The sequence below is a fragment of the Nanorana parkeri genome, unplaced genomic scaffold (assembly GCF_000935625.1).
Source record: "Nanorana parkeri isolate BGI_ZX_2015 unplaced genomic scaffold, ASM93562v1 scaffold136, whole genome shotgun sequence".
Classification (NCBI taxonomy): Eukaryota; Metazoa; Chordata; class Amphibia; order Anura; family Dicroglossidae; genus Nanorana; species Nanorana parkeri.
Genome location: NW_017306404.1, coordinates 2,010,617 through 2,035,416, shown reverse-complemented (window position 1 = coordinate 2,035,416; position 24,800 = coordinate 2,010,617). Strand labels below are relative to the sequence as shown.

Here is a 24,800-nt window from a genome sequence, read left to right as displayed (position 1 = left end):
GAAAATCAATTGGCAATCCTAGCTATGCAAAATGTAAAATCCCCCTCTCTGTCCCCTTGTCTGAGCAGTGTGGGATGGACAGGAGAGTGACTGAAAAGGCTGTGCAGTTAGGGTAGGGTCTAAGAGAGTTGAGGGGATCGATTTAGGCTGAGAGGGGCCTATCTGTCCTTATCTTCGCTTAAATTACCCCTTCTTTCTTGACACTGCTCTTAAAGAGGAACTTTACCCATATCTTCAAAATAACAACAAAGACACCTTTAAAATTGTTAAGTAATGGCAATTTACAAACAGATACTTATAGATAATTGCAGGCTATTTATTCTTTTTCTCTTCATTCTTCTAACAGTGGCTTTTTAACTAAGGGCAGGTTACTAGATCTCCATTTACTTCCTGGAACTCTTGCACATGTGATTGGGACATGTGACAATTCACATAATCTCAGGGGAGGAAAATGCCTTTCCCTCAGAGCCTGTGAGATTACAGATGGGATTTCCCAGCAATGCTTTGCTGATGTAACCCTCCCAGAATGCAACACTTGGGCACATTACATCAATTTTGCCAAAGAGCCAGGAAGTAGAAAACAAGAAATTGTAAGTAAAATTAAAATATGTTTGTTTAACTAATGAATGTAAGATGATTTCATATCAGCATGCAGACCTACATGCTGATGTGATTTTTAGCCAAAGGGGGTAAAGATACACCTTAACAAATACATATTTGATATGAATTTCAAGCGAGATGGTTTGTACCGGCCACTCCTAACCGCACACCCTCAATCAGATATTGGATTTTTCTAGAACAGCTGTATTAGAATTACCATATAAAATAAATATGTTTAGGCGTGCAAGATGGTGATGCATAATAGTACTATATTCCTCATATGCTGTAGACATGATTGATTCTTGAAACACAAAAATATTTATGTTTATATATGTGTGTTATTTTTTTTAAAGGAAAGCATCGGAAAAGTGGGAGAGATGTTGCAATAAAAATTATTGACAAACTCAGATTTCCCAGTAGACAAGAAAATCAACTCAGAAATGAGGTAGCCATATTACAGGTAATACTAGATCACTTTAACTTTTTTTTTTCAATGTCTTTAAAACAACTGAACAACTCCTGTTGTGTTGATGTGATGAATAAAAGTGGGCAGAAAAGCCCTTTAAAGCAAATTGGCAAGTGGATGGAGTCCTTGAAAGCTCTAGCCTTAAAGTGAAACCTCACAATTGGTGCTCAGAGCAGGCACAAGGTGAAGTCTGCTGATCCCTTCTAAAGAATAAATACTTCTTTGATTAACTGTATGCTTTGTTCTAAAGACCAGTTGACTGAAACAGAACATTGTGTATAGCACGCGTTCTCTACCCGAAAGGGGTGAAGGGAAAACAACCCTTAAAGTGGCCATGCGCCTGTTTGCTGCAACCATGCAAATTGCTGTGGACTTTGTAAGTGGGGTACTTGTAATACTGGGTGCCTAAAAAAAGAAGGACATTGCTAAAATGAGAGAGATAATTCTGTAGTGAGCCCAACATGTACCTAAACAGAATCCGCAAACTTTAGGAGACTGCCGTGGACTAGTGTAATCGTTATTTGACAGTGGCGACCCCAGCTACAGAAAGTGGCAAGCTAGCTATTACCATGAAAGAGCAGAAGGCTGTCCAGAAGCATGGGGCACGTGCTGTTGTCAGTAGCAATACTAATGATGCTTAAGACTTTTTAATTGTCCTGGAGAGGGTTGCTGTGCAGGAAGCTTTTCCCAAAGAACAAGGGTCTGAATTGCAGCCCCTGCTGGTGTTAAAGTATCAGGCGACCTACTTGGATGACGGTTTGATTTTACAGTGATTATAACAAGTTGAAATGTGAACCTGAAAATATGATGTTTAAAAGGCTCTATTCATATGCCTTGAGTTGTGTAAACACAGTGCTGATCTAAATGTGGCAGGGGTGAGTACAAAAGTGTGCAATATTTCCTAGAAGCAGTATCAGGTGCTAGAAACCTCCAAGGGGCCTAAAGTGCCAGAGCTAGAGGTTTCGCAGGTTCTGCCCTGGCTGGCAAAAGTGTTCCCTTAAAGAGTTAAGAGAATATGTATGAGTAAAACTAAGTACCACAGGCTCACAAGGTGTGGTGTAGCAAACTGACAGTGTCTCTGGCGAGGTTGTGGGGGGAACCCGCTGCTGCAGAATCAAAGAGGAGGTTAGCGGATAAGGCACAAAGCAACGCTTTGGGAGAGCACCAGGCTATTGTTCCGGTTGTGGAGGAGGCTATCTCAAGTTCTTCTTAGGAGGTCGTTTTGAGAAACGCATCGTCTAGAACTTCAGCAAATGTGTCTCTCCACAGGCTTAACCACATGTGGGTCCCCAGAGGCGCTTAATCATGGATTATGGGGCTCGCCTTATGACAGACTTCTTGGCAGGAAGTTACAAATTGTTTTATGTTCAGCTGCTATTTACTTCTGTGTATCCTCCTTTGATGAGTGGGCTGGTACTGCGGACTACCAATAATTGGATCAATGTGTTACAAGTGATACTGAACAAAGGGGGTTAAGATTAGGACTGTTTGATTTCATGTTTGTAAATAATGATACAAGGGTTACCATCAAGTAGCTTCAGGTAGTTTGGTATATGAAGAACCCCCTAGAGAACTTACACAGAACTAGCGAAGCAGAGGTATTGGAGGCCTCTCCATGTAACAGTGTATCGGCAAACATTTTTTGCTTTTGAAGTCTCAGGTGCTGCTGACCAGTTTAAAGGAAAGGGAACACTCACTGCAGCATCAGACATACAGGGTAAGGCAGAGCCAAGAAATAATGAGGAAACAGCAGAAATCCAGTCTAAAACTCTGGAAGGGGTTAAAGTACCTATATGGCAAAATAAAGAGGTATTGGGGAAAAGTCATGGAGTGCACAAGTATGAATAAAGAGATTGGGATCACTGGTCCACAAGTAGGTTTCTGTAGTAAATCTCCTAAATCCCTGAAGTGCAGGGCAAATTGGTAAATCTTGGATGTAGAGACTGGGGAGTCATGCCAGAAGAGTTCTCACTGGGTAAAATTTGAGAGATTTGGTTGCCATTGGTAAATGTCAGCTGTCAGGAAAGCTGCCTGCAGAGTATTTGATGACAAATGAGTCAGGGTTTCGTAAACTTGCCGTGGGAGATAACCACTCATCCATGTGTAGCGAGGTGGCCGATTGCTCCTTAGTAAAAGCAGATATAGAAAAAGGTACGTGGCTGACAACTAGGAGAGTGTCTGTTCTGGCCCTGAAACAAGGCACTTTGACAAGGCTGTACAAAAGTGGTCTCCAGCACACTTTCAAGCTAGTCAGAAAAACACTGAACTAAACTGTTTAAAAGAGAAGTGCGGGGAGAGTAAAACATACTCTTTGCACAGCTTAGAGCTGCTTTGAGGCACTGCTATCGAGAGCCGAGTGATCATGTAACCACTGAGTGATCATGTAACCGCTGATTGCTCAGCTTACAGTCTCTTCTCTCTGCAGAGAGCAGTGACTGTCAGCCACCGCTCACAGCAGGCATCCCCCTCCCCTCTCTGTTTCTCCAGCACTGACTAGGGGGGACAGACAGTGGAGGAGGCATGAAAGGCTGGCTCTAGCTCTAGAGAGGCAGAGCCAGCTGTCACTTAGGCAGCCAGGAAGGATCCCAACAATATTGTGTGGCAAGTCTCTGCACTGTCAGCTAATAGCGGGCATCAGCTACTAACTGCTGACTTTGGGTCACAGGAGTACATTAGTAAATATATGTGATCCAAAAGACAAGTAAAGCCTAAAAAAGATTAAAAATAGAGGCTTTATTTAGTTGCATACATTTGCAAATACTGTATATAGGGAAGCCGCACTTCCTCATCAAGGCACCCACACTTCCTCATCAAGGCACCCACACTTCCGCACCAAGCCACCCCTGATAAATGTGGTCTCTAACTTTACACTGAGTTTCCTAGCTGTGGGACATATACTATATAGCGATGCACAGAGAGGAGACTGACCTTGAGACAGCCCTATCCTACTAAAAGCCTCAGCCACACACCAAAAGCCCAGACATTACTTTAAAAAAGCAGCTTAAGATTTCCAGTGTGTGTCTGCAACAAATAGCAAAAGGCAAATATGACATCTGCTCACATCTTTCAAAATAAATAAATCAAATGGGGAAATTTGCACATGGGCAGGGCAATATACAAAAAGGGCCCCTAGCACACTTTAAAATAGCCAGCAAAAAAAAATAAACTAATCTGTTTAATTACTTCACGGACAAGGCAGTATACAAAACAGCATTTGACAAGGCTTTTTTATTTAAAAAAAGCTTTGGTCTGGGTGGAAACAGACAGAGACTAAGCAGTCCATATATCAGGCTGACACTTGTGAGAAAGTTTGGGTCTGTGCAGAGACAGACGAAAGGTCTGAGTGGACCAAAGATATCCAGGAGGCTGAACAATTTATGTTGAGTTAATGTGATGTTTAAAGCCCTGGAAGAGAAACCTACTGTAAAAACATTTTGTTGAATAAAACTGGGTGGTTAATCCCTTAAACTCAAGTTGGAGAGTGAATAGAGTTATTGAGGCATAACCTATACATACAAACCTAAGGAATTGTTGAGTCATTTTGATGACTATTTGTAAAAAATCTGATACCCCTATTTGCACAGAATGCCTTATTACAGTTATTCCTTGTTTCTTCAGAACTTGCGTTTCCATGGGGTTGTTGACCTTGAAGCTATGTGTGAGAGTCCAGAGCGCATCTATGTGGTTATGGAGAAGCTGCATGGGGACATGTTGGAAATGATCTTATCAAGTGACAAGGGGAGACTTCCTGAAAGAATCACCAGGTTTCTTGTCACACAGGTAAATTGTGAATGAGGAAGATTAAACTGTCTGCAAATATATCTGTTATGGATTAAATTATTTGAGAATGTTAGTCTATATATTTTGTTATGGAAGTGATGGTGCTTTGTTAGTTAGATAAATGTTTTTAATAATATCTGTAATACAACCCCCCTCCGCAAAGAATACCACATATTCCCATAGCAAAAGGACTATGAGTATTTAGAACTTTGCAGAAAACAAGAGCCGATTTCTTACTGGTTGTGATCTCTTGCAATTCTGCTGACCACTTATCCTCCAGGACTGCTACAATTTCCCCATCCATATGTAGTCCTGTATAACTAACTTTCATAGCCCATTATCACTGCTCCTTCACAGCAGTACTAGAGAGAATGGCGGGTGCACACCAAGCTCGTCTTGCTCCAGCATCAGCAGTTACTGAGAAAAAAAGTCTGGTCGCACACCGCAAGATATGCAGTAAAATCTATTACAGCACACAGGTACACATTGTCCAGCCATGGATCCTCTTCACTCTTTCATGTTTCAAGGCCAGTTCACACCACAAAGTTTGTGTTCCTGTGCGTTCAGCCACTGGAACGCAAGCCGACTGGCTCCCTGCGTTCAGGAGTGGGAGGGAGGTGGCGGTGCATTGAAGTCAATTGCCAGCACCCGGAATGCAGGCACATTAGTGCCTGTGTTCCGGTCCAGTGCGATCTGCAAAAATACTGCAAGCACTAATATGCCTGCGTTCGGGGTGCGGGCGATCGCACTGTGGGCAGGGGGAGTGGCTGCGGTGCCATTGACTTCAATGGACTCTCACGCCCCCTCCCGCCTCTGAACGCAGGAAGCCGGCCGGCTTGCGTTCCAGAGCCCGAACGCACTGGAATGTGGACTTTGTGGTGTGAACCGGCCCTCACCCAATAAAGGGCTTAGTCATAGAGATAGGACATAGATCTTTGACTAAGCCCATTATTGGGTGAAACATGTCAGAGTGAGGAGGATCCATGGCGGGACGATGTGTACCTGTTCCATAATGAGATTTTCACTGAAGCTTGTGGTGTGCGACCGGACTTTCTTCTGTGAGCAACTAAAATACTGTATAGCCAAAACTCATGCATGTGCATTGTAAAAAGTGGACGCACAGAATGGAGTTTCGCTCCATAAACACTAGGTAATTTTAAGCTGGCAGAAAAGACAGAAAATGATGTCCATAGTCTGGACACAGGTGCAGATTATTTTCCTGGGTCTGGAAATGCTCTGTGGCCATCATGTTTCCATTCTCCCTGGTGGATTATTTAGTTCATATTATAGAGAATATAACAGGAAGTGTTGGTTCAGGCAAAGGTGGGTGCAAACACCCACAACTCCCAGGTAGACAGGAGCAAAGTTGGTTGAATGATTAGCTGCCTAATCCACCTAGACATTGTGGAACAAGAGGCAGACTAACTTTTATGGGGACCCTCCAAAATGATAGTGAGAATCAGTCAGAATCAGTCAGTCAGAAGGAAGACATGGTTGAGAGGTACAGCCCATACCCAGAGCCGGCGCTTGAGGGCGCTGGTGGGGGAGGGCGGAAAAACACCTCCTCACCCACCTTCCTCTGCTGTCGGTTCTGTCCGGAGGCTCGATATTTACATATGAATGGACCACGGCTTATTGATATGCAATAATTCTCCTTCGGATGTACTGGAGCAGGACAGAGCGATGAAAGTACAATGTTAAGGTGAAAAGAAGAAACTACTTTGGGGAGAAAGGAGGCCCATTGGCCTCAGGACAACCTTGTCTCTGTGTAATTCCAGAAGTTCTTTACGAGAAAAGGCCACCAACTCAGAAACCTGCCTTGTAGAGGTGATGGTAATAAAGAAGGCAGCCTTGTTGGTGAGTGTGAACAAATGACTATCTCTGGTTCAAAGGGCAGTTTTTTTTAAGACCTGACAAAACCAGGCTGAGATCCCATGAAATCACAGATGAACATACTGGTGGAGCTATGTTTGTAACACGCAAAACAAATCTTTACGAGAGGCAAGTGGTCTTTGAAAGAGAATCACTGGAGCTGATATTTGTCCTTTAATAGTACCAAAGGCCAAATGTGGATCCAGGCAGGATTGCAGAAATGTCAAGGTGCGTCCCATGAAGTTCTTACTGGGTATAAGGTATGTGCGGAAACGTCCCTACAGAACAGGACGGAAGTATTCTGTGGGGCGCAAAGAGCAGTGCACAGGAGGTGACACAACAAGCATTATGGAAGTGACCTATTTAAACAAGCCTGCCCTGCTCACTGTGCTGATGGTATTTCAGCTGCGTGTGTTCCTGTGCCTGTTGACCTGTTGAAGACTTCTGCCTGTACCCCCTTGACTCGGATTGTTTTGAACCTTTCTTAATTTCTGCCTGCTTCTGACTTCGGCCGTTTCCTGGGCTTGATTCCTGCCTCTCGATTCTGTACTTCGCTGCCCGGCTGGTTCCGATACTCGGCTTTCCTGGCACCAGTGCCTGATCCTACCTGTGGCACTCGTGCTCCTCGCTGCCCTTTCACACCCTGTTCCCACCTCCAGGGGGTGTAGTGAGGATTAACTCTGGTGCTTTAGTCATAACATGAACAGTGATATTTTTGTGAAGAGACAGCAGGATCCACAATGGGAACTGCCCACCTTTATTTTTTTTTTTTTAAATACCTCCGCTATAGGGTATTCCTCAGATAGTTTCTTGGAAAACAGCTTGTCAGGAGTAGGGATGAGCCGAACACCCCCGTGTTCGGTTCGCATTCGATCCGCCAAAATGTTCGAGTACGAACTCGAACTCAATGCAAGTGTATGGGGGTCGAATGACTAGGGATGGGCCGAGTGTTCGAATCGAACATCGGCAGTTCGAGCGCGCGCCGAACTTTATGGGATGTTCGCGGTTTTCGACCGCGGACATTCCATAATACAAAATGCCCACTGAAGCTCTGATTTGTTAAAGTCAGGTGCAAGACTTTGCCCTATCAGGGCTCAGCGGAGGAGTGGCCTGAAGGAGAAAGTTCTCTATCAGTTCCCCCCATGCTGATTGACAGCGGGCGGGTGCAATAGCCAGCTTGCTATTGGCTATTGCATTTTACAATATCCAATAGCAGGCTGGGTATGGCTCAAAGCCTGCAGATGAAGAGGGGGCGGGGCAGAGGAGAAGCGGCCGGACCGGGGAGCCGACGGACCGGAGGAAGAGGAGTGGGCGAACCGGGAGAAGAGGAGCGGACGGGCACAGGAAGAGGGGCGGACGGACCGGAAGAAGACAAGGTGCCGCGGCCGGACGGGGGAACGGAGAAGATGACAGACCAGGAGAAGACGGCAGCAGAGGTACGGGGGCAGCTAGGAATGCAGCGGTCTGTGTCCCCGCTGCCTCCGCCAACACAGGCGGGGAGAACAGCGGGGATTTGAAGGGACATCCCTAGTCAGGAGCAGACCGGTCACTATACAAAACAGGTTGCAATAAGGCAAAAGTTTTGAAAGGTTATAGACTCTTAAGGAAACCTCCACTGTTAATGCATGCTCTCATGACCACATATTTAAACATGTACGCAACATGTCAATAAGGACCAAAATGGTGTCTTTTAGCTTAGGAGTTGTGTAACCATACTGAATCTCAGGGTCAAAATCATCTAAAAAAGAACAGGCTACACATCTAACCATCATAGGCTCAGGTTGCAGAAAAAGCTGTAGCTGTAAGTATATCAGAGACAGACTCTGAAGGAGAAGGTGTAGAAATACCCTTAGGACCCCTGTGCTCTGAGCAATCATAGCGGTGATTTTTTTTTTGCATATAATCAGACATAGCCACAGAAAATTCCTCCCTAGATAATGTGAAGGAGGAAGCCATGCCAGATAGAGAAGTGTCTAGACTCAGGTAGGGCACAGCGGTACAGGCCATCCCAGAGCTGTTAGTGGATTGTGAGCTGGGGATGCCCACAGGACCACTCCCCTTTCGCTTATGATCTACCATACTGCAAGTATAGTAAACTGTGACAAACCCTATAAATTGTACTCGCACATTAGCTGCAGGGGAGATTACATAGCTGGCTGTGACTGTCACAGAGATTCTTGTTGTGAAGGTGTGTGGCTGGGATTTACCTCAGGCTGAGAGGGCCGGAAAGCTAGACTCCACTGTAATGGTGCAGTAATAGCCACTGGGGGGCATGTGCAACACATTGGTGTGATGCACAAACAAATGCAAGGTATTCTAAGACACATTTTAATGATGAAGTAATGTTCCCTTAGAATGCCTAAGCATTAAAGTCACAGGGGGACTAGCAAAAGAACTTGCCAGGCTCCCAAAAATGGGCAAAGCCCCTAAAACGTACCGCAGGGTGGTCTAAAAGAGCAACTTGCCGCAAATGGACACAGTATCAGAAAGTGCCAATTAAAGGACCAGCTACTCAGTTCAGACAGTCTTTGCCCCTCAGGTGGACATATGCTCATATGAGTTTTCAGGGAGCGGATGCCACCAATGGGTGTATCATGGCTCTGGACTTGTTAAACATCCTGCAGCTAGGTGAAACACTGTATTAGGTGTCTAAAGAGTGTCTGTAAACTGGACCCAGTTCCTGAGGGTGACATTACAGGCCAGCCCCTCCTCTTCATCATGGCGGGGTCAGGGTACCACCTCCAAGGCAGCACCAAGGATCAACGAATCTTGAAAACTTCCAAATGAGCTCTCATGGCTCTGCAGTTAATTATTAAAGTGACATTAAAGGCAACATTTTTTTCCCTCCCCCCAATGTAAATGTTAGCACTTACCTTAAATGATGTCTCTTTTTCCGAACTTCCTCTTCTTTCCTCATGTTTTCATGTGTCCCTCCAGCGGTGTAACATCACTCCGATCTTGCGCTGACTGCTCTGTCTCTCCGATCCAGCGGTGTCTGCAGGCGGGTGCACGCGTCCATAGACTTACCTTGCGTCTCTGCTCGTCTCCCGGCCGAGAATCGGAACTGCGCATGCGCCCGCCCCAAGATGCTTTGCGGCCGTACGAGCAGTTCCTGATTCTCGGCGTGGGGGATCGAGCGGCGATAACGAGGTAAGTTTAAAAGGATTTTAAGCGGTTTTTTTTGTTTTTTTTTTACACTTCTTGCCTATATCTACTGCTAGCTAGCAGTCGATATAGGCAAAAAAACCGGAGGGTTTAGAACCCCTTTAAATGTTGACAAAAGAAAAAATATCTTGATAGAAATGAAGGAATATTAATTAAAATGGGTTTGTTTTTCTTTGAGAAGAGAAGATGACCATTCCCTTAAGGAGACTAGCAAAAAACTGAAGCATGGTTTGAGTGGGAGGGGTTATACTCTGGCTGTCTAACAGCTTTTACTTTTTTACTTTCCAGTGTCCAATTCTCCTGTATGAAGTGAAATAACCCATACATTTCAGAATTTTTCTGACATTGAGCCCTTAAAGGAGAACTATGCGGTGAGTGATTTTCACTCAACGTCATCGTTCGAGCCGACGTGTGGTAATGAAACTGTCTATAGATCAGGAAGTGGGCAAACGCATACCGTCGCTCGCTCACTTTCAGATCATCTCCCTGCAGAGAGCAGTGACTGTCACCGCTCCCTGCAGGGATTCCAGCTGGGTGGATCTCGACAGCATTGTCGGGATCTGTCCCGGCTGCGGTGCTCTCAGTATATAGCGAGCTGTAGCTTGCTATATACTGAACCTTGGGTCACGGGAGGATGCAAGTATATGTCCTCCCATGCCCCCTAAGAGAACTATGAGATAAAAAGGTTACCCCATTGTAACGCAAACCCCGCAAGGGCCGCTGTAATATACGGGTCTTCTGTCCCACACTAGTGATGACTCACCCTCACCTGGATCCAAGTGACACCAACACACCGTTTAAAAGGGCTTTATTAAAACTAGCAATAAGCCCTGGAAAGAGATAAACTGGTTAACAGGATTGACAATTTTAAATGCAATGATACAATACAACCGCTCAGCAAAGTAAACAGGATTGGTGTTCATTCATTTTACCTGCCAGTGAGAGGCCTTGCCTGAAACGCACTGAACGAGTGGTGAACGACACTGTCAGTTGCATAACACAGAAATACTGTTCAACAAGTACCAAAGGAAATATGACTGACTATAAGAACCTATCTAGCTCCCGTAGGTCCGAGCTAACCACTGGCCAGTGGAAATTCTGCACAGACAGAGTCTGCCAGCGTTGGGGTCCTTTAACCCCTTCATGACTGAGGCTTTTTTTTCATTTTTTTGCACCCATGTTATATTCCACATTTTAGGCCTGAAAATGACTTAAAACCCCCAAACATTATATATTTTCTGAATGCCAAGACCCTATAGAATAAAATGGTGGTAGTTGCAAATTTTTATGTTGCGCAATATTAGCGCAACTCCTTATTAAACCCCAACATTTAGTGAAAAATTTAATTAAATGCCCCAAAACACAAGAAAATACCCATTTTTAATGAAATATAAAAGATGAGGTTACAACGAGTAAAACGATACCCAACTAAAAGGATCTCTCACCATTTAGATCCACTTTATATATCTTCCTTGCAGCAATCGGTAGCTTGGTAGCTGTCTCAGCCGACTGGATGGAGATGGGTGCAAATCAGGCCCCAGAATCCCCCAATCGGGATGATGATGGCTGCAGTACTGAAATCCACCTCTAGATGTCACTGTACTGTTAGCACATCTTCAGAGATCAGGCGATAGCATAGCATTCTGAAAACTTCCCTCTCAAGCCTGCACCTCCCTTTATAGGTCTCCACAGGAATACAGACTCTGGCAGTGCACAAGAGACAAAACACAAGAGACACTTCCCCTGTCTGGTCGCAGCATACCAGTCTGTCTCTCTCCCTGTGTCTCCCTCTCTATCTCCTAAGTCGGCTCTCCTCGGGTGGTGGGCGGGGCTAAACAGCCTGGCAGACAATCACAGCTCTTCTGGGCTGCTATCCAATCAAGTCCTTCCTTGCCTTTGTTGTTAGGGGTGGGCTTCCTTCTTGGCTACAACAGTAACCAATCCAAGAACAATCCTGCAGCTGAAGCTAATAGAGTTTCTCCTCCAGTCTCTGTGGGCTATCAGTCTAGCCAGAGAAATGCAGTGCAGTGTTTCACAGGGCAATACTCTGCATATACTACAGGAGCAATACTCTGCATGTGCTACACCCATAGTTCTCTATTAAAGAACAATTTGAGTTACTTTTCAGCATTCAACCAGAGGGCAGCACAATGACTTAGGGGTTAGCCTTGAAGCACTAGGGTCTTTGGTTTGAATTCCAACCAGGACAATATCTGCATGGAGTTTGCATATTCTCCCTGTGATTGCCAGGTTTCTGCAAGTATTTTGGTTTCCTCCCACACTCCTAAGACATGCTGGTAGGTTAATTGGCTCCTGTGTAAATAGTATAACCCTAGCATGTGTATAAATGCATGTGAGGTAGGGACCATAGATTGTAAGCTCATTGTGAACATGTACTAATGTGAATGTACTGTACAGTATTCAAAAGCACTGTCCTAGCGGTGACCTTTGTTGATCCAGTACGACACAAGGCAGATCACCACACTATGTATGAGCAGGCCATCAGAAACACTTTATTATTAAGCTGTAATTGTGAGGGCCCGTGCACACATAGTGCAGTGATCCACATCATCCACATCGCTGTGCTGCACCAGATCAATGCAAGTCATCTCTAGGACACATAGAAAACAACTGTATTCTATGTTTTCCATTCCCACTAAAATGCAGTAGGCAGTGTGCTGTGATAAAATGCAAACATGCTTCATTTTATTGCAGCGCATTAGATCCCACCACAGGTCACAGCACATCGCACCGCGCTGTTGTTCAGGGATCTGAATGGAGTTTACACATTGTACACTCCACAAAAAGTTTTTTAAAAAGCAAAAAATGTAAACAGTGACAGCTCTGGCATTATGCAATACAATGCAGATTACTGGAGCTGTCACAACGCATTAGCTAGGGCTAATATGAATGGGCCCTAAACTTTAACCTGAAATGGATGGCTAAATAAAGGTAGGCTTGTAAAGTTCAGTGAACGGCTTGGCATATTAGTAGGGGCTCTTTTTTGGACATTTGTTTACCATGAAGTGAAGCGGTAAAGAAATATTGGTAATTAACTTACTAATCAATGATCTAGTTCATGGAGCATTTATGATCAGCTTTAGCATGACCTTTACATATATTCATATAGAAAAAAAGTATGTAAAAAAGCTAGCATATGATTTCTACCAATTGTTAAAACATATATTTATATTGCATATATAATTGTTAAAACATGTTTGTTTTTCTGCAGATATTAATGGCCTTGAGGCACCTTCACTCAAAGAATATTGTTCACTGTGACCTAAAGCCAGAAAATGTCCTTTTGGCTACAGAGGATCCATTTCCACAAGTAAGATATCAACTAATAAAGCAAGGGGACTGCACATAACACAAAAACACTTTTAAAATACAACATACAGGCAACCTCCTGGCTGCAAACAAAATGCCAGATATCAATATACTACATTAATATACTATATTTCTTTTTTAACCCCTTCCTGCTCCCAGACTATATATATGTTCCCTGACACAATGCCCTGCGCATTGTTCTCTTTGAGAACCAGAAGCCAACACTTTGCACTATTGCTGGTTCTCAATACCAGATCTCAGTGTCAGATAGGGTGTCCGCTGACAGTTGGGATCCAGTCAGGGTGGTTCCTAATCATGTGATCACTATGTCAGCTTTGACATACTGATCACATGCAGGGTGATGTCTTTACTGGCAAAATGCACTGCGGCCGGTGTGCCGTGCCCGACACAGTGCCGATGCACCAATCCCAGCAAATTCTACTGTGAACCTTTTTTTTTTTAGAACTTTATTGAAATGTCACAAGTGACATTTCATTCAGTTCTACAGGAACAGAAAAGTCCAAGGCGATTGTTCCATTCATCTGAAGACTAAGACTCCATTCACACCATTTGCATTGCAAGGCAATTTGCATTGTAATGAATGGGCACTATTCACATCAACACGTTGTAGTGGAAACCCGATGGTGTGCACTATAACAAGAATGGCATGCCTTACTTTTCTAAGTGCAACAGGATGCAACAAGGAACAACTGCCTCACCCCCTGCTGTGACTGTAGAACTGATTGAAACATTACTTGTACGATGTGCTGGGATCGGCACTGTGTCAGGCACCACACACGCTGTGTGTTTTATCAGCAGTCAAAAAAAAGCGGGATCTGTATTTCTTGATTATACATTATGGGACACAAGATAGTATTTTGGAACATCGGGTTATATTGTCACCTTCAAGAGATTGGACACTGGCAAAACATAGCTGTAAGGACAGCCCAGTATAATCCCTCCTGCTTCCATCATGCCTCTGTTTTTTGCTAGTGTTCTTAGGAAATCGACCTGAAAGTGTCACCATAAAATTTAGAATGTGTGTTTTTCTTGGTGCGAGACCAGGAAATAGCTTCCCAGGAAGTTCTTTGTGTGATGAATCCTGTCCTTTCTCCAGTCTGATGTGGATCACGCTTTTGCCTTGAATACCATAAAGGGGTTCTTTTTCAGAGATCGCTTCCCTCTCTTTTTTGAAGGCTCATATCATTACTCCTCTACATTTCCCAGTAACTTTGTAGGATCTGAAACCTGGTTCTGTTTGCTCTTCAAAGACTGTCCTGTGAACCTGTTAAGAATTTTCCCCATCCTCATCACTTCCGAGAGGCGAGTTTGAGTTGGTGGCCTTAACTTGTAAAGAACCATTTCTTGTGCTCAACAAGTACAATGTTTTTTTTAAAGCCCAGAGACTCTTTTCTTCTCAAAGTGGTTTCTTCCTTCCACCTTAACCAGGACATTGTTCTGTCATATCTCTGCCCTTCTCCTACACATCCTAAGCAGGGTTCCCTCCATTGTCTGGATGTGGTATGCGCTATTCCAATCTCTCAGCTACAGCACCTTTTCGACAGTCCAGCTCTCTGTTTGTCATTCCTGAAAGTCCCCATAGGGGACAGCCTGCTTCTTTTTTTCAATATTGCAAGGTAGATTAAACAGCTCATCATTTAAACTTATGGCTTCAAGGGCAAGGCTTCCCCCTTCTTGGTCAGAGCACATTCCACTCAATCAGTTAGTGTTTTATGGGCTTGTTAGTATCAAGCTTCTGTTTCTCAGATTGCAAAGCTGCCACCTGGTGTTTTGGTCACATGTTCATTACATTTTACCAGGTGGATTTTCAGGCCTCAGCTGATGCTGGCTTCAGTCTTAAGGTTTTTCAGGGGGCTCTGTAGGCTCTCTTGAGCCCTTCTGTTAACATGTTTTCTATTTTTTTTTCTTGTGGCTATGTTAGCCTTTGTTTGCTGTTTTTCCCAACCCTTAATTGGACTTCCATTGTTCCAGAATACTCTCTTGTGTCCTGTAATGTTTGATCAAGGAAATAGCATTTTTGTCTTACCTGTAACATTCCTTTCTTGAAGTACATTATGGAACACGGGTACCCCCCCGCCTTATGATCCACTCCAATTGTTGCTTGCTACAAAACTAAGGCATTCTGGGAGTGGGAGGGGTTATACTGAGTTGTCCTTACAGCTTTGTTTTGCCAGTGTCCTATCTCCTGAATGTGACCGTATAACCCAATGTTCCAGAATACTATCATGTGCCCAGTAATGTACTCCCAAAAAAAGGATTCTACAGGTAAGACAAGAATCCTCTTATTCATATTATTCTTGACAGGAATGCAATCTGTGTATTAGACACACAGTACTGAATGTTACTTTTATTTATAATAATGAATATAATGTTATTGTCTAACATTTTGATGAAATGAATATAGCATTTCAGTTAGTGAGAAATGCCTAATTTAAGTGTATTCCATACATTTTTTTATTTTTTATAACAAGGTAAAACTTTGTGATTTTGGATTTGCTCGCATCATTGGGGAAAAGTCTTTCCGGAGGTCAGTGGTTGGGACCCCAGCTTATTTGGCACCAGAGGTCTTAAGAAACAGTGGCTATAATAGATCCCTTGATATGTGGTCAGTTGGTGTAATCATCTATGTCAGCCTTAGTGGAACATTTCCCTTTAATGAAGATGAAGATATAAATGATCAAATCAGAAATGCAGCTTTTATGTTTCCAAAGAACCCCTGGAATGAAATTTCAAATGATGGTAAGAAAACCATGTCATTTTTTAAGTTTGTCATAGATTCAGTAGTATGATTGGTTTAGTTACATTTAGTAGTTAGAGTTGGTCATGTTGGAAAAAATAGATGCCTACTTAACCAGAACAAACAAAAAAATCAAATCTGGACCCATATAAAGCAAGGTCTGATTTGTTCCAATAGTGAAAACATTCAGAAAATTTCCTGGATTGACATTCTACAATGTTATTTCTTAAAGGTATTAGTAGCCATTTATATTTTGTCCAATTATAAACACACCCAACCCTTTTTTGAAACAGTCTGTAACGTTTGTTAGAACCAATTCCTGTGGGTGGCTATTCTACATTTTGTTTCACAATATTTTTATTGAATTTTCAAAGAAAATAAGAACAAGGCATATATTACACAAGAAGAAGTCAAAGTGAATGCTTCGCAGAGCACCATATAACCAAGTGTCTCACTGTAAAAACGAATCCTGAACAGTACAATACAATACAAATGAAGGTAGCCGCAATAAGCAACAACATATGATAAATGGACAATGGGATCACTGGAAAGGCTAGTGGGCAAATGGAAAATGCATATAACTAGAAGGGCCATCCATTTGTTAAGCAGAGACCACAGTACATTTAGCACTTGGCAACGGGGCCAATGAGGGATAACAGAAGTAGTGTGACCAATGAGTAAAGGGGCGGGAAAGGTTGAAACAAGGGAGGTAGGAAAAGGGGAGAAGGAAAGAAAGTCAATAGAAAGAGTAGAAGAGAAAAGAACCAAAACCGTAGAGGAGTTGGGGCACCAGATCCTTAAATGGACAACAGTTGGGACCCAAAAGTAGGCGGTCTAGAGTAGTCAATCCACGTTTGCCAGATCACCAGAAAGCGATCGTGCGTATCCGACAATTTTGCTGTCAGCTTTTCATTAACTAAAATACCATTGAGACGACACTTGACTTCCCCAAAGCTTAAGGACGAAGACTTCCAGGATCTAGCAATAGTCATTTTAGTAGCAACAAAAATATGGGAGACTAAAGTCCTCTGTAAACGCTTCAGATTTGAAATGGGTTTTAGTAATAACGCCTCACAAAGATCCCTCCGTAGAAAAAAATGTAAGAGGGAACAAATCAGGTTGTAGAGTCTAATCTATAGTTTAGATACCCATGGGCAGGTCCACCAGATGTGGAACATAGTACCAAGTTCCAAACAGCCCCAAAAGCAATTGGGGGAGTATGACGGGATACATCTTGCAATGCGGGCAGGTGTATAGTACCAGAGGAATTACACTATATAAGAATTTGTGAATGCCAGCACATTACGAGAGCAACAGGCCATAGACCCCCCAAAAAGTGTGTGGGGTTCCCCTTCAAAGTCATACCAGACCCTTAAGGTCTGGTAGGAATATTGAGGAGAAACCCCACCCCCAAAAATGGGGAGAAAAAACGTGGCGTCCCCCCTAAAATTCCATACCAGACCCTTGATCCAAGCATAGGCCTGGCAGGGCCGGAAAGGGGGGGGGGGACGAGCGAGTGGCCTCCCCCCTCCCTCCTTTACCAGGCCACATGCCCTCCGCACTGGGAGGGTGCTTTTCCTCTTCCCCTGGGGCGTTGGTTATGGGATGCGGGCAGGGGGCTTATTCACACCAGGGTACCCCTTTAGCACCCAGATGCTGCCTCCCCTCCTTGTGAATGAGTAAGGGGTACTTATATCCCTACCCATTCACTAAAGGGTTAAATAAAAATTGTACATAAAAAGTCCAGACTTTTGAGAAAATCCTTTATTTGGAAAAAAAACAAAAGACCCAAAAAATGGATCCACTGACGTAATCCATAGTCAATAACAACATCCAGCGTTGTCCACGACGACGACTTGACGAAATAAAACAATAAAAAATAAATAGAAATAATAAATTTGTAAAAAACGCCGACCATCATCCTGTCCGTTCGCAATGAACACCCGCCCCATTATGGCATTTTGACAGATGCCGGCAAAACATAAACAATTGGGCTAGCGGTGACAGCTAGCTCCGCCAAACTGTGTAGTCTTATGTCATCTGTGTAGTCTTATGTCATCATCAACAGGTAAGCCATGATTGGGCAAAGTCATGAAGCGGAACACCCTTATAGTTCGTGTGTTCGGCGAACACACGTTCAAATCGAACATCTGGCCCAACACTAGTGAGAGGGAGTTATCAAGAAGATAGAACTATTCTACATTTTCACAACTGTAACTTCACACACAAAAAAAAAAGATATAATTGCTACACAAGCACTGTTGTAATCTAATGTTATTAAAATTACTTTTCTATTTAAAATGGCAGCCGCTGTAATTTTCTAAAACTGTAAAAAAAAACATCAATGCAATATGGCGACCTGGAGGCGTTCTGTACACAGAAATGTAATTTCCTGCTTTGATTGACAGAGTTTGACAGAAATCTGCACTAAGATACAAGTCAAATTTTAGTCATCCCTTGCAATAGGAATTTTATTTTTTGGTGAGATATTTCCTAGGGGTTAATTACTCCTAAAGGGATGCAGACATTGCACCTTTATAGAACCTCAATAGAACATAGAAAGCTTAGCTGCTGATTATGAACCCAGACACTCTCATTCAGAAATCAGTTTGGAAAGGACATGGTACGGCACACAGCTTTTTCTTCAGAACAGAAAGGGGTACAAACTTGCAACAAAGTTTTGGTAAAATCCTTGCAATGTACACAGATCACCCAGAGGGGGTTGATTGATTTTTATTTTTACAAAAGTGTTACTCTTTCTGCAAATAAAGGTTAAACTTCTTTTCCTCCAGTTGCATAGAGTACCATTGTGCCTATTGTGTGAACAAACATGTGTCCTTACTGGATAGACAGTAGTTTACAGAGTATATACAACCATTTATATTAACTCAAGAAAAAAATAATGACCCTGTCACAATCTCGCATGCACTTTATGGCCTATTTCATTAGGAACTAGTTAGTCTACCAGGATATTTTGTATGAAACAGGCCAATGTTATCACACATTTCTAAACATGGAGAACATAAAAACTGGACTAAAATAGCATCCCTGGAGTGAAACCAGGTTAACCACCTACTTATCATGATTGGTGAGGCTAGGTTCACACCTAGGCGATTGAGCTGGTGAGCTGTTTTCGGGTGTTTTCATTTGCACAACTGTGCTTTTAAAACCGTACGGTTGTCACGCGGTTTTCAATGCATAGAGATGTCTATGGGACCCAAACCGCGCGACAACCACCTGAAAATAGCTCCTGCACCTTTTGGCGCGTTAGGCGATTTCGTCCGCGCGACAAACCACAAAGGTGTGAACAGCCTCTATTGGCTTCAATGTGAATCTGTGTTTTTGTGTGATATCGTGCGACAAATCGCCTAGGTGTGAACCTAGCCTGAAAGTGGCAAAGTTCAACACCAGACATGGTCTGATCTGATTAACCTGTATTCATTTTGTAAAATCAATGCTGCAGCATCAGTATGGAAAATGTGCCTTTTGGTAATAAATAATAATAAATAAATGCTTCCTTATTTTTTTTAGCAATTACTCTTATAAGCAGTTTGTTACAAGTGCAAATCAGAAGAAGATTCAGTGTGGACAAGGCTCTTAGTCAACCATGGATGCAGGTACGTGGCCATGTCAGCTGCTATCTCTTTTGCATTTTCCCAGCAAAGCTGAAATTTCAGTTTTTAGGTATTTTTTTTAAAACCACTGTAGTCATCAGTGACAAGACTGCTGGACTTGAATTACCAGGTGGGGAATTTTTAATGTGTTGCTTTATGGAAAATGCCACAGGATGAGTGAGAAACAAAGCGATCCAGGTATTTGTGTGTGAACATCTTTCTATTATAACAAGAAATAAGGTAAATAAAGCCCCACATATAACCAAAATATCAGAATTTTATATTTATTGAACATTCATGCATGTGAATCAGCAATGCAGCCCAATGCATAGAAAATATATTGAACTCTGGACCTGATTCATCAAGTTGTAATATATAATATTTCATGCTAAGAGTGGCATGTTAAAGGAGAACTATGGGTTAAGTGTTTTTCCCCATAGTTCTCCTAAGGGTCACGGGAGGACACAAACTAGTGTCCTCCCGTGACATAAAACCTCAGTATACCGCAAGCTACAGCTTGCAGGAAACTGAGACCGCCGCAGCCAGGACAGATCCCGACATTACTGTTGAGATCCACCCAGCTGCGTGATTGACAGCTGGCTCTGCCTATCTAGAGGCAGAGCCAGCTGTACCCGCCCCCTCCCCCGTCCGTTCCGCCAGTCAGCGCTGGAGGATCGGACAGGGGGGGAATCCCTGCAGGGAGCCGTGAGTGACAGTCACAGCTCTCTGCAGGGACAGGATCGAGAAGTGAGCGAGCGACGGTATGTGTTCGCTCACTTCCTGATCTATTGAGCTGACGTGTGACAGTTTCATTGTCACACGTCGGCTCGAACTATGAGGGTGAGTGATTTTCACTCACCTCATAGTTCTCCTTTAAGTGATACTGCATGTGGTTGCATGTGGTTAAATTGCTTGCTTTATCAAAGAGGAAAAGTTTGTGATTCAATAAGCTTTTACTTACAGTCTGGCAGTACTCCAGTAATACTGCACAAGCACTGCAGTGCTTGTCCTTGTCCACTCTCTCCTCAGTGTTCTGGCATGATGGAGGAGTGTTTAGTGCATGGAAATGTTTCCTACACCCTTAAAATATTTTCCAGCAAGATCATAGTAAAGAAAAATAGGGGTGGGACCTTTTGTACCTTTTTTTTTTTTTTTTAGTTTCAAAACATTTTTATTTTTCAGTAATGTATTGGTTAAACGGAGCACTATCACGAACATCGTGAACGTGCAAATGCAGTAATGTAGACATTGGCATCGCTATCATCATATGACAGTATAACATACGAGGCATACTTATAGCAATCACCTATCTGTACAGGGGAAGGCGGGGAAACGGTTTTGGTGGGAGTCCCACCATTGCGGTCAGAGCAGACCAGGAAAAAAAAAGATCAGAGGAGAAGCGTAACAGTGAGGGAGGAGGGTACAGTGGGGAAGGGAGGGGAGACTAGGGTGGTTTGACGCTTGGTCGAGAACATCCGTGAGTCGGCCGTATGGTTAGAGGAGGGAGAGATCATAGGGTGAGTAAGCGTGTGTCAAAGGTCGGTGGCAAGAATTGTGGGACCTTTGTACTTTAAAGAACTCCAAGAAATGTATTTTACTATAAGCACATAAATTGAATTTTCTTTCTGGTTCATTAAGGGATACAGGATCCAGCAACAATAAGGATGCCCAAAAGCAGTCTGAGGGGTGGGCAACAGCAACAAAACACTACCATGCCTACATAACAAGAACAAAACTTAGGGCTGTCTTCAGGAACCTTACCCCCCAACCTGGCATTAGATGACACCTGACCATCCACATGGTAAAACCTAGAGAATGTGTGAAGAGACCAGGGGCAGACTTGCAAATCTAGGTGACCATAGCCTGATGCCGAAAAGCTACTTGAGAGACACTCTAAACAAAGGTCTTGCTCAAAGAATAGGAAGCTATTCTGTCTGGAACACGATTACAAGTGCAGAGATCTGGAACTTGATGGTAATTAGGGCCAACTGTTGATCCAGACCTGATGTTAAAAAGATGAAGATTTGTCCCATGACAAGTTTCCTGTGATGAAAGGTGTTTTCCTCACACCAAGCAAAGTATGCTTTCCACTTATGATGGTAGACCTTGCGGGAAGTAGACTTCCTGACCTTTAACATTGTGGGAATCACTGATTCAGCTGGTCCCCCTGTCTCTCAATACTTGGGCTTCAACAGCCACGCTGGTAATTTCAGCAACCATGAAGCAGGATTATAAACCGGGCCTTGAGAAAGAAGGTCCTGAAGAGCCCATGGAGCATCAACAGGCAATTCCTGGACTGTAGGGTCCAAGTCTGGGAGGAATTTCTCTTGGGGAAGAAAAATGCTGGCTTGAGCTGTGTGTAGCATAAGGCCTAGATACTCCAAGCAGTGAGTCAGCTTCAACACTGAAAAAGTTTAGGATCTAACTTTTTCAAGGTTGGATCACCACATTATCAGTCAGAACCTTTGCTGAATGTTTTCTCAATAGGAGGTCATCCACATATATCCAACATTAGAGATACCTTGGGAGTGTAGCAAGGCTAAAACAGATCCCAGCACCTTGTTGAACACCCAAGATGCAATGGCAGGGCCACAACCTGGTAGTGCTGGGGACCCACAAAAGTAAAAGAATCACAAACGCACTGGACAAATGAAAATAAGTGTCCTTGATGTACACAAAGGCCTGAAAGTCTCCCTGATAAAGGGAGGCTATGGCAGACTTGGTGGATGCCATGCAGAATGTTTTGACCCAAATGAAGACATTTAAGGCCTTGAGATCCAAAATGGGATGGATGTCCTCTTTTGGTTTGGGGGCTGTGAAAAGGTTCACACAAACCCCTGGAACATTTATGCATTAGTAACTGTTATGGTAATCCCATGATCCAGAAGATCTGCAAGTGCTACATGGAGGTCTGCTACTCTGTGCAGAGATGCAGGCGGGTTAGAAGCCATGAACCAGAGAAGGGACAGGGAGTGGAACTCTACCTTAAAGTCCCTGAAAACCACCTCCTAGATTCAGGCATCTGAGACAGGCTTGGAAGCCCAAGGTTTGAGGTTGAACTAGGTACCTGGCTTGGAGGTTGAGGCCTAGGAGTAAGAAAATAAACTATTCTTGTTATTAAATGGGGATAAGTCTTCCCTGCCTGAGGTCTAGGTTTTTTCTGCTGTGGCAGATGAGTTTTCTTACTCCTAGTGACATCTTTGATGACATCCTTGATAAGGGTGTTTAAGGCAGCTCCAAAGAGACGCTGCTTCTTGAAGGGCATGCACAGTAAATGTTCTTACATGTCTGTTGGCAGTTCAGCATTTTAGCTATTGAGTTCTCCGCATGTTCACAGACAGGAAACGCAAACGGACAATGAGAACATAGGAGGGAGCCTTGCCTGATGAAGCAAATAAATACTCTGAGGAGTGTAGGGACATAAGTAGAGGACAATTGTTGTTGGTGTCAGGCCCTTTAGAAGGGGCACTGCAAGCAGCACCGCTAGTAAATCAAAGCTGGATGGGACCTATTACAGTGGGATTTGGGAATCCAACATGTTGTGCTGCCAGACAGGAACAACTTAGCTCAGGTTATAAGATACTCCTGAACCAGCTGCTGGAAGCAGGAGAATTCAGAAAACCAAAGGTGACCAGGTAATTCAAGGCAGACAGCATAGACTAACTGGGGAAGATCCCCAGGTCATTTGCAGCTAGAAGCTTAGCTGGAGAGCTTACCTCATGTCTAACTGTCAGGAATAAGAAAGTGGTATGCACATGCATGATACTCCCCTTAACTAAGTGCATCATCGCAAGAAAATAGGGATAAGAAAGGTTCCCAACGGTCCTAGTAGTTCAGTAACCCCCGGTGCTCGGCCCACACTGCCTATTCACAAGAGACTGGGTCACACCAGAGGCTTTTCCATGGCTCTGATCCTGGAATGTGCTCCATGGCTAACTAACATAGTACACTCAGGTCTGGAAAGTGCCACAATGTGGGACCCAAGTGCCCAGGCTAACTTAACAGTCATCTAGTCCAGGGGGGTCTGGGTACAGCCTCCAAAGTAATTTGCGTGGATACACCTATCCAGATATCTGTATATGGAAACCAGCTCAAGCAGTGTGTATGGAAATGTTGATTGAAGAAATAAATGTTTCAGAAAATAAAAAAAATGGCTAGTAAAAACATTAAACTTTTCTCAGCAGAGAAAAGATGTCCATCCTCCTATGACACAAGCAACAAATGAGGCATGCCGGAAGTAGGAGGGGCTATACCTGTTGGCCACTGTTTTCCATTGTCCAAATCCTAATGTAGCTGGCAGTATAACCAAGTTGATTCTGAATCTCGTGTCCTTCAATGAACTAGAAAGAAAGTTCTTATTTTATATTAAAGCAAACTTTTTCCAGATATTGTACACACAATTGTATTAATTTTTGTGTATTTTCCTACAGGACTTTCAGACTTGGTTGGACCTCCGTGAATTAGAAACCAGAGTTGGTGAAAGATACATTACCCATGAGAGTGATGACGCCCGTTGGCAGAGATTTGCTGAAGAATGTGGCATTGAATACCCCCAGCACTTTGTCATGGGACCCCAGTATGATGAAACCGAGGAAGAAGATGAAGAGTAACTTTTTCTTGTAGCCATATGGCTGATCACAGCTATTTGGTTAAACCAAAGACATAATGCTGTAGGCCAATGTTAAGATACTACATGGTCTTTTTTAGGCTCAAGCCCACTGCCCAAATAATATACATGAGCCATAAAGAAAAGAGCCTGCAATATTTATGCACTAACCGAAACGTATGTGTGAAAATCTCTATTTTTTTAAATGTTTAAATAGTTTAAAATAGGGGTTGAACTGAAAGTCCAAAAGCTCAGGAGCCACCGATATAATTGACTTGTTTGTGTATAGATGCTTCTTATGTTGTGCCCCTTTAGGCTTAGTCTTAGTGCTGAGTCTTAGTACTGAAAATAATGGAGGTGCTCTGTTTTTTTCTTAAGCATGTGGATACTCCAGTGTGTTGCACAAATGTTTATCTTGTACTCTCTGTACTAAAGGGTCTCCCTAAATGACTTCCTGAATTGGAATCAATTAGAGAGGCTTGTGGTATGAAACCTTTGCAGCTGGGTCCCAAAGCCTATCTGGGCTGCTATATTCTTACAGTATACTTACACAATATGTCTCTTTATAGCTGTGTATTTAGATCCAGTATGTAATTTTTCAAATGTATT

The 24,800-nt window shown here is 43.3% G+C and overlaps 1 protein-coding gene across 1 annotated transcript in view; it reads left to right on the top strand.

The window, feature by feature from the left end:
* LOC108785010 (serine/threonine-protein kinase D3-like) overlaps window positions 1-24,545 on the top strand; it is an 85,734-nt gene extending 61,189 nt beyond the window's left edge. The window contains exons 13-18 of the mRNA XM_018553980.1: window positions 954-1,060; window positions 4,685-4,846; window positions 13,116-13,214; window positions 15,706-15,973; window positions 19,503-19,588; window positions 24,016-24,545. Coding sequence (XP_018409482.1) covers window positions 954-1,060; window positions 4,685-4,846; window positions 13,116-13,214; window positions 15,706-15,973; window positions 19,503-19,588; window positions 24,016-24,195 — 902 coding nt within the window. The 3' untranslated portion in view covers window positions 24,196-24,545. The remainder of the gene's footprint in view (window positions 1-953; window positions 1,061-4,684; window positions 4,847-13,115; window positions 13,215-15,705; window positions 15,974-19,502; window positions 19,589-24,015) is intronic.
* Window positions 24,546-24,800: the final 255 nt, after the last annotated feature.